General features: G+C 40.2%; 2 protein-coding genes across 4 annotated transcripts in view; both read left to right on the forward strand.

Moving 5' to 3' along the window:
• The window catches only part of LOC116594003 (cell surface glycoprotein CD200 receptor 1-like), a 134,921-nt gene that overhangs the window by 77,396 nt on the left and 44,685 nt on the right, over positions 1 to 12,840 (forward strand). The gene's annotated exons all lie outside the window — the stretch shown is intronic.
• Positions 1 to 12,840, forward strand: part of LOC116594019 (cell surface glycoprotein CD200 receptor 1-like) — a 28,650-nt gene that overhangs the window by 6,675 nt on the left and 9,135 nt on the right. For all 3 annotated transcript variants that reach the window (XM_032348871.1, XM_032348866.1, XM_032348860.1), the window contains exon 2: positions 3,289 to 3,348. In XM_032348871.1, coding sequence (XP_032204762.1) covers positions 3,289 to 3,348 — 60 coding nt within the window. The remainder of the gene's footprint in view (positions 1 to 3,288; positions 3,349 to 12,840) is intronic.

A 12,840-nucleotide genomic window follows, 5' to 3' on the forward strand; every position in this document is an offset into this window, starting at 1 on the left:
GTCGAAGATTATTTGCCCATAGAGTTGAGGGTCCATATTTGGACTCTCTACTCTGTTCCGCTGGTCTATGTGTCTGTTTTTATGCCAGTACCATGCTGTCTTGGTGGTCGCAGATTTGTAGTAAAGCTTAAAATCAGGTAACGTGATGCCCCCCATTTTATTTTTGTTTTTCAACATTTCCTTAGCGATTCGGGGTCTCTTCTGATTCCATACAAATTTTAGGATTATTTGCTCCAGCTCTTCCCTGTGGGGAATGAACATTCAGATCCATGAAGCTCAAAGAACTTGACGGACCTAAAGAAATCTTCACTGAGGGGTGCCTGAGTAGCTCAGTCAGTTAAGTGTCTGCCTTCAGCTAGGTCATGATCTCAGGGTCCTGGAAGCCTGCTTCTCTTTCTCCCTCTGCTACTCCCCCTGCTTGTTCTCTCTCTCTCTCAAATATATAAAAAAATCTTACATTACACCTAACAACAACAACAACAACAACAAATCTTCACGGATACACATTATACTCAAATGGAAATGAGAGACTTGAATGAAGGAGGAGAAAGGTGACTGGTCACCTATGAAGGAGCCCCATAAAACTAGCATATTTCTCAGCAGAAATTTTGCAGACCAGGAGAGTGGAATGGTAAATTCAAAGTACTGAAAAAAAAATCCTGTCATGGAAGAATACTTTACTTGGCAAACCAGACATAAAGGTGAGATGAAGAATTTCCTAGAAAAAAACAAAGTAAATGAACTTCATCAGTACTAGATTTGCTTAAAATTAATTCTAAAGAGAGCTTTTCAAATTGTTATGAGAGGATGCTAATCAGCATAATGAAGACACATAGACAATAAAACACACTAATAAAATCAAATTTATAATTGAATTCAGAATAGTCTAATATTGTAATGGGCAAATATAAAACTGAATTCAGAATAGTCTAATACTGTAATGGTGGTACATAATTCACTTTTTACTCTAGTACAAATGCTAAAAAGAAAAGCATTAAAAACAATTATAGCTATAATAATCTGTTAGTGATTACACAAACTAAAAATATATAAATTGTGACATTAATAAAAATTGGGGAGAGGAGAAGTAAAAGTATTCAGTATTATATGCAAGGCACTGTTATAATTGGCTTAAAATAAGTCCAAGGTATTTTTATAAAAAATTATTTATTTAAGAGAAAGAGAGAAAACATGAGCTGGGGGAGGGGCAGAGGGAGAGGGAGAGAGAATATCAAGCAAATTTCCCTCTGATTGTGGAACAAGGCACAGGGCTCAATCTCAGGATCCCAAGATCATGACCTAAGCCAAATCTTGATTTGGATGCTTAACTGACTGACCCACTCAGGCATCCTTATTCCAAGATGTTTTATGTAAGTCTCACAGTAACTATGAAGAAAAACATCTGGTAAATACACAAAAGATATAGAAAAAGAAATCAAAGCACACCACTACAAAAAACTAGCAAATCACAAAGGAACAGAAAGAGAGGAAGAAAATAATAAAGGGACTTCAAAGCAGTGAGAAAACAAAGAACAAAATGGGGTGCTAAGTACATAGCTACCACTTATCTTAATATAAACGGACTAAGTACTCTAATCAAAAGGTACATAATGTCTGAACAGATGAAATAATGAGTCAACAATATGCTACCTGTAAGAGACTGACTTTAGCTGTATGGATACACTAGGCTGAAAGGGAAGGGATGCAAAAAGGTGTTCAATGCAAATGAAAACCAAAAGAGAGTAGAGATAGCCATATATACATAAGAGAAAAGAGACTTTAAGTCAAAAACTGTAACTAATGGCAAAGAATGTCATTTTCTAATGGTAAAGGAGTCGATTCATCAAGAGGATATAACACTTGTAAATATTTATGCATCCAACATTGGAGCACCTAAATATGTAGAGCAGACAGCAAAAGAACTGAAGGAGAAATAGACAACAATATAGGGTTGTAGGGAACTGTAATACCCCACACTGAAAAATGGATAGATCATTCCGACATAAAATCACTAAGGAAGTAGTGCACTTGAACAACACTGTAGACCCAGTGGCCCAACAGACATGTACAGAACATTCCTTCCAACAACAGCAGAACACATTCTTCTCATGCACACACAGATTATTCCACAGAATAAATCATAGTTTCAAAAAAAAAAGTTTCTACAAAAATTACTTCAATACAGAATTTTTCAGAACCTGGATTTGAAGTATATTAGGAGTACTTTGATTCCCAGAAAACTTTGTAGAACCTAAGTGAAGGAATGCTTGTGGATCTCAGGAACTATGGAATTAGAAACAAGTGAGGTGAGGAGTATCATTCTCTTTCTGCTTCTGGTTCATTCTTCCCAAGATGAGTGTATTAATCAGTTCCTCAGAGAAACAGAATAACAGAGAGAGAGAGAGAGAGATGGGGAGAGAGAAAGGAAGGAGGATGGAAGAGGAATTGAGGAGGAGAAAAAAAAGAGATTGATTTTAAAGAATTGACTCACATGATTGCAGAGCCTTGGAAAGTCCAGAATCTGCAGGGTGGGCCAGAGCTAGAGACCCAGAGAGCACAGAAGTTTGAGTCTGAAGGCAATATGCTATAGAACTCACTTTCCCAGGAGGCCACTCTTTTTTCACTAGAGGCCTTCAACTGATTGGACAAAGCCCACTCACATATGGAGGGTAATTTACTTTACTGAAAGTCTACTCATTTAAATATTAATCTTACTTTAAAAATTACTTTCACAGAAACCTCTAGAATATTGTTTAACTGAATACATGGGAACCATGTCCAAGCCAGGTTGACACATAAAATTAGCAGTCACAGTAGGAAAAATGGGTTCCAAATGGGTTCTGAAACTGGTTCCAAATTTTCCTGAAAGCAATTTCATTTGTGAAGCTGGGTGAGGCCCACCACTGGATTAAACAACTTTAATCCTGGGGATGGCACCTGGAGAGAGCACTACTCAGCCTGGTCTATAATGGGTCAAACCAGTGGCTAGGAAAGAAGTGGAGGCAGGGTTACCTTGGACAAAATGGTGGTCAAGTATACAGCATAGTGTCCCATAAATGGGAAATCACTGATTAAGAAATTATAACGTAATTTTAAGTGTTAACGTGTTTTTTTCCACTTAAGGATGGAATAATTTCTAATTTTCATTTTGCAATGTTTTTTATGGAATTAGTTATAGTTAACTGATGTTCTATCATGATATGTGTAAGATTTGTGGATACATACTGGCTTGTACTCCTTTTAAGCACCTAAAATTGATTTTTTTACTTTTCTCTGAATATTTTCTAGCCTCAACATTCAGTTCATCTGTGAAAGGCAAGCAGAGAAGTCTCACACTTCCTGCAGAAGGTAAAGTGATTTTTAATTTTTTATAGAGACCAGTACTAAAGGGGAGAAGAGTGGAACTTCTTTAGAAATATATCTGATGGGGGCACTTGGATGGCTCAGTGGGTTAAAGCCTTTGCCTTCGGTTCAGGTAATGGTCTCAGGGTCCTGGGATCGAGCCCTGTGTTGGGCTTTTTGCTCGGTGGGGAGCCTCCTTCCCCCTTTCACTTTGCCTGCCTCTCTGCCTAATTGTGATCTCTGTCTGTCAAATAAATAAAATCTTAAAAAAAAAAAAAAACCAAACATGTCTGATGGGCTGGTCAGGAGGCCAGCCTTGAGCCCAGTTGAAGAGTGTGGTGAACTGAATGCTGCAATGTGGGGGACCCGGTCCTCCTTACCCAAAGCAGTTCAATTCCATGTGAAGATTCTGGAGTTCTCTCTCTATCACGCTCTGTGCCAGGTTTTGTGGGGAACACAGAGATGAACAAGGTGAGCTACACTGCCAGAGCATCCTAAGGGGCTCAGTTTTGTGGGGAGCCCAGAAATAAACACAGATGCCATATAAAGTAGGGGAGATAAGCCCTCACATCAAGTGTGCTGGGAATGTAGAGGAGGGAGCGTGAGCACCAAGGCTCTGGGAATGTATCACGGAGGAAGCAGCATGTGAATTAGCTCTTAAAGGAAGAGGAACATTTTCATAGACAGAAGTGCTGTGCAGGCATCCCAGACTGCAAGGACTATTGAAGGAAGACCTAGATACGCAGTTGTGCTTGCTGTTTCCTTTCTCAAGTGTGGGAGCAACAGAGGGATGATAAAATTGCCAAGATGAGTCAATTTGAAAAAGAGGAATTTCAAAGCCAGCACAAAGACATGCCAGTGTTGTCTTCAGGCAGTGAGAGATCTCTGAAGGGTGTCAGAGTGGAGGAGATCACCCCTGTGTTACAGAATCCTGGACCTGGCTGCAAGGTAAGGTGAGAGCTGAGGAGAGGAGAGTTTTGAGACAGAGGAGATGGTAGGAGCCTTCTGTAGTAACCCAGGTGCGGTGATGGGGTCTTAAGTAGGGTATGGCACTGAGAAGAGAAAGGAAAAGGGATTGTCTGTGTGCAGAAGGCGGCAGGAGGCTGGAGGGGAGTCAGAGACACAGGATGCAGCAACGCTGGGACATCGTTGCTGTTCTGGAGCAAATATGAGAATCTACCTGCTACCCCTCTGTAAAAACGGAAGTGAGGTCACCATAGCTGATCACAGGGCTGTGTGGAGATTATATTTGTTGGACCAGGGCCAACCCACTGAGTGTGGGGGAGGGACTGGGCATTGGCAAATTATCACAACAGGTATGAAAAGAGGAAGAAGAGGATTAGGAAAAGGTGAATAACAGGAATCAGGTAAGAAGTCTCATTGAGAGTGAAGTAGGAATGCTGGAGGGTCACAGAGCAGAGCATGGAGAAAGAGCAGAGACTACACATGGTGCGTGGGATCCTCACTGATGGAGCTCCTTCACAGGAGACGGTGCCCTTGTTAAAATGCATATGTTTGATTGATCAGCTCATAGGTTCCTTTAAAATAATAGAGCCAGATCTTGAGAATAAGTATCAGGCAAAATATAAAAGCTGAAGATTGCTCACAAGCTGAAGTGCAAACAGAGAACGCACTCAACCTGCTTCTCACCAGCTTCTTCTCTTTCTGGGTTCATCTTCTGCATCCTGCCCTTGAGCACCTGTGTGCTCACCCACACCCACCTCTAGCTGATCTCCAAGCCCCTGTATTGCTGCTCACCTCTAAACCTTGGCCAAATTGCAGGTTCTGTGTTCATGAAGTAGGGACACACTTGCAGTGGGAGAAGGAACATGGATTCAATTGCCTCTCAAGTCTGCTCTAAAATCAATCCCCACTTGCTTCCTATAGCTGTGGGATCTTGATTTGGCTGTGAAATTCAAGGGCTTGAGTCCATCAAAGAAGAGGCAAATGAACCAAAGGAGAGGAGAGACCACACATGACAGTTTAGCATTAGGAACTCCATCCACATAACAACTTTGCTCCACCTCAGCAGGCTCTGCGCCTATTAAGGTGATGAGCTTGCTGCCATTCACCCGGGTTGCAGGTATGTTGTACCTGATGAACCCTCTTTCAGCAAAGACAGTCATGGATGCATTATGAGTGTTTATGGGAGAGCTGGGGCTTCTAGATTGGAAAATAATTGTAGATTTCAGAGTTAATTTTTTACACTGAAGATGGGCAAAAGCAGTAACCTTCTTCATTTAATCCTTATAATTAGGTTGAACATAAATAAGATCTGTAAACAAAGTTCACAGTTGGACTGTTTGGCAGTCCATGAATAAGAAGGAAGGAAGGAAGGTTGGTTTGTTGATTTTACTGACTTTGTGAATCTCCAAATAAAGAGTAGTTTATGAAAGTCCAGTTTGTTCAACCTGAATGTCATCCTATAGATTTTTTTTTTTTCATTATTAAGTTTGCCTATTAATACAAATTTTATTTTGTGGCTGGTTTTAAGAAATATATTGCTATATGCAGAGATCTAGAACCCAATTCTTCTTTTTTGGCCCTGAAGCCAGTGAATGGGTTTGATGATTCCCACATTTCTTTCTTTTTTTTTTTTTAATTAATTTTTTTATTTTTTTTATAAACATATATTTTTATCCCCAGGGGTACAGGTCTGTGAATCACCAGGTTTACACACTTCACAGCACTCACCAAAGCACATACCCTCCCCAATGTCCATAATCCCACCCCCTTCTCCCAACCCCCCTCCCCCCAGCAACCCTCAGTTTATTTTGTGAGGTTAAGAGTCACTTATGGTTTGTCTCCCTCCCAATCCCATCTTGTTTCATTTATTCTTCTCCTACCCACTTAAGCCCCCATGTTGCATCACCACTTCCTCATATCAGGGAGATCATATGATAGTTGTCTTTCTCTGCTTGACTTATTTCGCTAAGCATGATACGCTCTAGTTCCATCCATGTTGTCGCAAATGGCAAGATCTCATTTCTTTTGATGGCTGCATAGTATTCCATTGTGTATATATACCACATCTTCTTGATCCATTCATCTGTTGATGGACATCTAGGTTCTTTCCATAGTTTGGCTATTGTGGACATTGCTGCTATAAACATTCGGGTGCATGTGTCCCTTTGGATCACTACGTTTGTATCCTTAGGGTAAATACCCAATAGTGCAATTGCTGGGTCATAGGGCAGTTCTATTTTCAACATTTTGAGGAACCTCCATGCTGTTTTCCAGAGTGGCTGCACCAGCTTGCATTCCCACCAACAGTGTAGGAGGGTTCCCCTTTCTCCGCATCCTCGCCAGCATCTGTCATTTCCTGACTTGATGATTTTAGCCATTCTGACTGGTGTGAGGTGATATCTCATTGTGGTTTTGATTTGTATTTCCCTGATGCCGAGTGATATGGAGCACTTTTTCATGTGTCTGTTGGCCATCTGGATGTCTTCTTTGCAGAAATGTCTGTTCATGTCCTCTGCCCATTTCTTGATTGGATTATTTGTTCTTTGGGTGTTGAGTTTGCTAAGTTCTTTATAGATTCTGGACACTAGTCCTTTATCTGATATGTCGTTTGCAAATATCTTCTCCCATTCTGTCAGTTGTCTTTTGATTTTGTTAACTGTTTCCTTTGCTGTGCAAAAGCTTTTGATCTTGATGAAATCCCAATAGTTCATTTTTGCCCTTGCTTCCCTTGCCTTTTGCGTTGTTCCTAGGAAGATGTTGCTGCGGCAGAGGTCAAAGAGGTTGCTGCCTGTGTTCTCCTCAAGGATTTTGATGGATTCCTTTCGCACATTGAGGTCCTTCATCCATTTTGAGTCTATTTTTGTGTGTGGTGTAAGGAAATGGTCCAATTTCATTTTTCTGCATGCGGCTGTCCAATTTTCCCAGCACCATTTATTGAAGAGGCTGTCTTTTTTCCATTGGACATTCTTTCCTGCTTTGTCGAAGATTAGTTGACCATAGAGTTGAGGGTCTATTTCTGGGCTCTCTATTCTGTTCCATTGATCTATGTGTCTGTTTTTGTGCCAGTACCATGCTGTCTTGATGACGACAGCTTTGTAATAGAGCTTGAAGTCCGGAATTGTGATGCCACCAATGTTGGCTTTCTTTTTCAATATCCCTTTGGCTATTCGAGGTCTTTTCTGGTTCCATATAAATTTTAGCATTATTTGTTCCATTTCTTTGAAAAAGGTGGATGGTACTTTGATAGGAATTGCATTAAATGTGTAGATTGCTTTAGGTAGCATAGACATTTTCACAATATTTATTCTTCCAATCCAGGAGCATGGAACATTTTTCCATTTCTTTGTGTCTTCCTCAATTTCTTTCATGAGTACTTTATAGTTTTCTGAGTATAGATTCTGTGCCTCTTTGGTTAGGTTTATTCCTAGGTATCTTATGGTTTTGGGTGCAATTGTAAATGGGATTGACTCCTTAATTTCTCTTTCTTCTGTCTTGCTGTTGGTGTAGAGAAATGCAACTGATTTCTGTGCATTGATTTTATATCTTGACACTTTACTGAATTCCTGTATAAGTTCTAGCAGTTTTGGAGTGGAGTCTTTTGGGTTTTCCACATATAGTATCATATCATCTGCGAAGAGTGATAATTTGATTTCTTCTTTGCCAATTTGGATGCCTTTAATTTCCTTTTGTTGTCTGATTGCTGAGGCTAGGACCTCTAGTACTATGTTGAATAGCAGTGGTGATAATGGACATCCCTGCCGTGTTCCTGACCTTAGCGGAAAAGCTTTCAGTTTTTCTCCATTGAGAATGATATTTGCGGTGGGTTTTTCATAGATGGCTTTGATGATATTGAGGTATGTGCCCTCTATCCCTACACTTTGAAGAGTTTTGATCAGGAAGGGATGCTGTACTTTGTCAAATGCTTTTTCAGCATCTATTGAGAGTATCATATGGTTCTTGTTCTTTCTTTTATTGATGTGTTGTATCACATTGACTGATTTGCGGATGTTGAACCAACCTTGCAGCCCTGGAATAAATCCCACTTGGTCGTGGTGAATAATCTTTTTAATGTACTGTTGAATCCTATTGGCTAGTATTTTGTTGAGTATTTTCGCATCTGTGTTCATCAAGGATATCGGTCTATAGCTCTCTTTTTTGGTGGGATCCTTGTCTGGTTTTGGGATCAAGGTGATGCTGGCCTCATAAAATGAGTTTGGAAGTTTTCCTTCCTCATAAAATGAGTTTGGAAGTTTTCCTTCCATTTCTATTTTTTGGAACAGTTTCAGGAGAATAGGAATTAGTTCTTCTTTAAATGTTTGGTAGAATTCCCCCGGGAAGCCATCTGGCCCTGGGCTTTTGTTTGTTTGGAGATTTTTAATGACTGTTTCAATCTCCTTACTGGTTATGGGTCTGTTCAGGCTTTCTATTTCTTCCTGGTTCAGTTGTGGTAGTTTATATGTTTCTAGGAATGCATCCATTTCTTCCAGATTGTCAAATTTATTGGCGTAGAGTTGCTCATAGTATGTTCTTATAATAGTTTGTATTTCTTTGGTGTTAGTTGTGATCTCTCCTCTTTCATTCATGATTTTATTTATTTGGGTCCTTTCTCTTTTCTTTTTGATAAGTCGGGCCAGGGGTTTATCAATTTTATTAATTCTTTCAAAGAACCAGCTCCTAGTTTCGTTGATTTGTTCTATTGTTTTTTTGGTTTCTATTTCATTGATTTCTGCTCTGATCTTTATGATTTCTCTTCTCCTGCTGGGCTTAGGGTTTCTTTCTTGTTCTTTCTCCAGCTCCTCTAGGTGTAGGGTTAGGTTGTGTACCTGAGACCTTTCTTGTTTCTTGAGAAAGGCTTGTACCGCTATATATTTTCCTCTCAGGACTGCCTTTGTTGTGTCCCACAGATTTTGAACCATTGTATTTTCATTATCATTTGTTTCCATGATTTTTTTCAATTCTTCTTTAATTTCCCGGTTGACCCATTCATTCTTTAGAAGGATGCTGTTTAGTCTCCATGTATTTGGGTTCTTTCCAAACTTCCTTTTGTGGTTGAGTTCTAGCTTTAGAGCATTGTGGTCTGAAAATATGCAGGGAATGATCCCAATCTTTTGATACCGGTTGAGTCCTGATTTAGGACCGAGGATGTGATCTATTCTGGAGAATGTTCCATGTGCACTAGAGAAGAATGTGTATTCTGTTGCTTTGGGATGGAATGTTCTGAATATATCTGTGATGTTCATCTGGTCCAGTGTGTGTCATTTAAGGCCTTTATTTCCTTGTTGATTTTTTGCTTAGATGATCTGTACATTTCAGTGTGGGGAGTGTTAAAGTCCCCTACTATTATTGTATTAGTGTCAATGTATTTCTTTGATTTTATTATTAATTGGTTTATATAGTTGGCTGCTCCCACGTTGGGGGCGTAGATATTTAAAATTGTTAGGTCTTCTTGTTGGACAAACCCTTTCAGTATGATATAGTGTCCTTCCTCATCTCTTATTATAGTCTTTGGCTTAAAATCTAATTGATCTGATATAAGGATTGCCACCTCAGCTTTCTTCTGATGTCCATTAGCATGGTAAATTCTTTTCCACCCCCTCACTTTAAATCTGGAGATGTCTTCGGGCTTAAAATGAGTTTCTTGGAGGCAACATATAGATGGGTTTTGTTTTTTTATCCATTCTGATAGCCTGTGTCTTTTGACAGGGGCATTTAGCCCATTAACATTCAGGGTAACTATTGAGAGATATGAATTTAGTGCCATTGTATTGCCTGTAAGGTGACTGTTACTGTATATGGTCTCTGTTCCTTTCTGATCTACCACTTGTAGGCTCTCTCTTTGCTTAGAGGACCCCTTTCAATATTTCCTGTAGAGCTGGTTTGGTGTTTGCAAATTCTTTCAGTTTTTGTTTGTCCTGGAAGCTTTTAATCTCTCCTTCTATTTTCAATGATAGCCTGGCTGGATTTAGTATTCTTGGCTGCATGTTTTTCTCGTTTAGTGCTCTGAAAATATCATGCCAGCTCTTTCTGGCCTGCCAGGTCTCTGTGGATAAGTCAGCTGCCAATCTAATATTTTTACCATTGTATGTTACAGACTTCTTTTTCCGGGCTGCTTTCAGGATTTTCTCTTTGTCACTGAGACTTGTAAATTTTACTATTAGGTGACGGGGTGTGGGCCTATTCTTATTGATTTTGAGGGGCGTTCTCTGAACCTCCTGAATTTTGATGCTCGTTCCCTTTGCCATATTGGGGAAATTCTCCCCAATAATTCTCTCCAGTATACCTTCTGCTCCCCTCTCTCTTTCTTCTTCTTCTGGAATCCCAATTATTCTCATGTTGTTTCGTCTTATGGTGTCACTTATCTCTCGAATTCTCCCCTCGTGGTCCAGTAGCTGTTTGTCCCTCTTTTGCTCAGCTTCTTTATTCTCTGTCATTTGGTCTTCTATATCACTAATTCTTTCTTCTGCCTCATTTATCCTAGCAGTGAGAGCCTCCATTTTTGATTGCACCTCATTAATAGCTTTTTTGATTTCAACTTGGTTAGATTTTAGTTCTTTTATTTCTTCAGAAAGGGCTTTTATATCTCTCGAGAGGGTTTCTCTAATATCTTCCATGCCTTTTTCGAGCCCGGCTAGAACCTTGAGAATTGTCATTCTGAACTCTAGATCTGACATATTACCAATGTCCGTATTGATTAGGTCCCTAGCCTTCGGTACTGCCTCTTGTTCTTTTTTTTGTGTTGAATTTTTCCGTCTTGTCATTTTGTCCAGATAAGAGTATATGAAGGGGCAAGTAAAATACTAAAAGGGTGGCAACAACCCCAGGAAAAAATGCTTTAACCAAATTAGAAGAGTTCCAAAATCGTGAGGGGGGAGAAAGGGGATAAAAAGAGGTTCAAAAAGGAAGAAAGAAAAAAAAAGAAAAAAGAACAAAAAAAAAAAAAAAAAAGAAAAGAATTTAAAAAAAAAGAAAACACCTAAGAAAAATGTAAAAAAGAAATAATGTATATATTAGATAAACTAGTAAAAAATCATTAAAAAAGAAAGAGGTAACAGTTAAAAAAAAAAAATTTTACCCGACGGCGAGAAAAAAAAAAACAAAAAATAAAAAAGAAAAAAAATTAAATTAACTGCAAGACTAAAAAAAAATCACAGGGAAAAAGCCATGAGTTCCGTGCTTGGCTTTCTCCTCCTCTGGAATTCTGCTGCTCTCCTTGGTAGTGAAACCGCACTCCTTGGTAGGTGAAGTTGGTCTCGGCTGACTTTCTTGTTGATCTTCTGGGGGAGGGGCCTGCTGTAGTGATTCTCAAGTGTCTTTGCCCCAGGCGGAATTACACCGCCCTTACCCGGGGCCGGGGTGAGTAATCCGCTAGGGTTTGCTTTCAGGAGCTTTTGTTCCCTGAGCGCTTTCCGTAGAGTTCCGGAGGACGGGAATACAAATGGCGGCCTCCTGGTCTCCGGCCCGGAGGAGCCGAGAGCCCAGGGCTCCACTCCTCAGTGTGCCCTCAGAGAACAGTGCCCAGTTACTCCCGTCTGCCTGACCTCCGGCCGCGCTCCGAGCTCACCGAGCCTGTGACCGGTTCAAGGTAACACCGAGCTGTGAGCTTACTGTCAGCTCTGTCTCTGTAGCCGGCTTTCCTGTTCCAATACCCGCAAGGTCTGCGACACTCAGACACCCCTGATCCTTCTGTGACCCTTCGGGACCTGAGGCCACGCTGAACCCGCGTGGGCTTCGCCCCGGTTTAGCCTCTGGAGCGATGTCCCTCAGCGGAACAGACTTTTAAAAGTCCTGATTTTGTGCACCGTTGCTCCACCGCTTGCCGGGAGCCGGCCCCTCCCCCCGGGGTCTATCTTCCCATCATTTTGGATTCACTTCTCCGCTGGTCCTACCTTTCAGAAAGTGGTTGTTTTTCTGTTTCCAGAATGCTGTTCTTCTTCTCTTTGATCTGCCGATGGATTTTCAGGTGTTTGCAATCTTTAGATAAGCTATCTAGCTGATCTCCGGCTAGCTGAAGCAGTCTCAGCCTGCTACTTCTCCGCCATCTTGACTCCTCCCCCTCCATCCTATAGTTTTTATTTGTGTTTGTCCAAAGGGGTACCCTTTGGTAGAGGCATTTCATTCTGATACTACTGATTTATTGTCTCTGATCAAAACTTAGGAGGAGAAAAGCACATCACCAATTTTTCCACTTTCTGTGGAAGGAGCATGAGTTATAAGATAAGTCTAATAGCTTCTTAGACTGAAGGATTAGATGTAGATGACTTTGTCCTTTAATTTATATTGTGTTTTCTTGTTTGTTTTCAATAAAACTCCTGAGGCAATTTTAAGCCTTTAAAATATTTTTCACACATATCATAAATGTAGCTTATCTAATAATACAAATATAGGAGAAAAACAAGTTCATCTTTGGATTAGGTTATACACATTTTGTACATGTTTAATTTTTTTATGTAACCGTAGTGTTTTGGAATAGGATGACCAGCAAAGTCATGTGTTAGTACACTTTATGCAATATGTAGTAGAAAATGTAACACT

The sequence above is a fragment of the Mustela erminea genome, chromosome 1, assembly GCF_009829155.1.
Source record: "Mustela erminea isolate mMusErm1 chromosome 1, mMusErm1.Pri, whole genome shotgun sequence".
In the NCBI taxonomy this organism is placed as follows: Eukaryota; Metazoa; Chordata; class Mammalia; order Carnivora; family Mustelidae; genus Mustela; species Mustela erminea.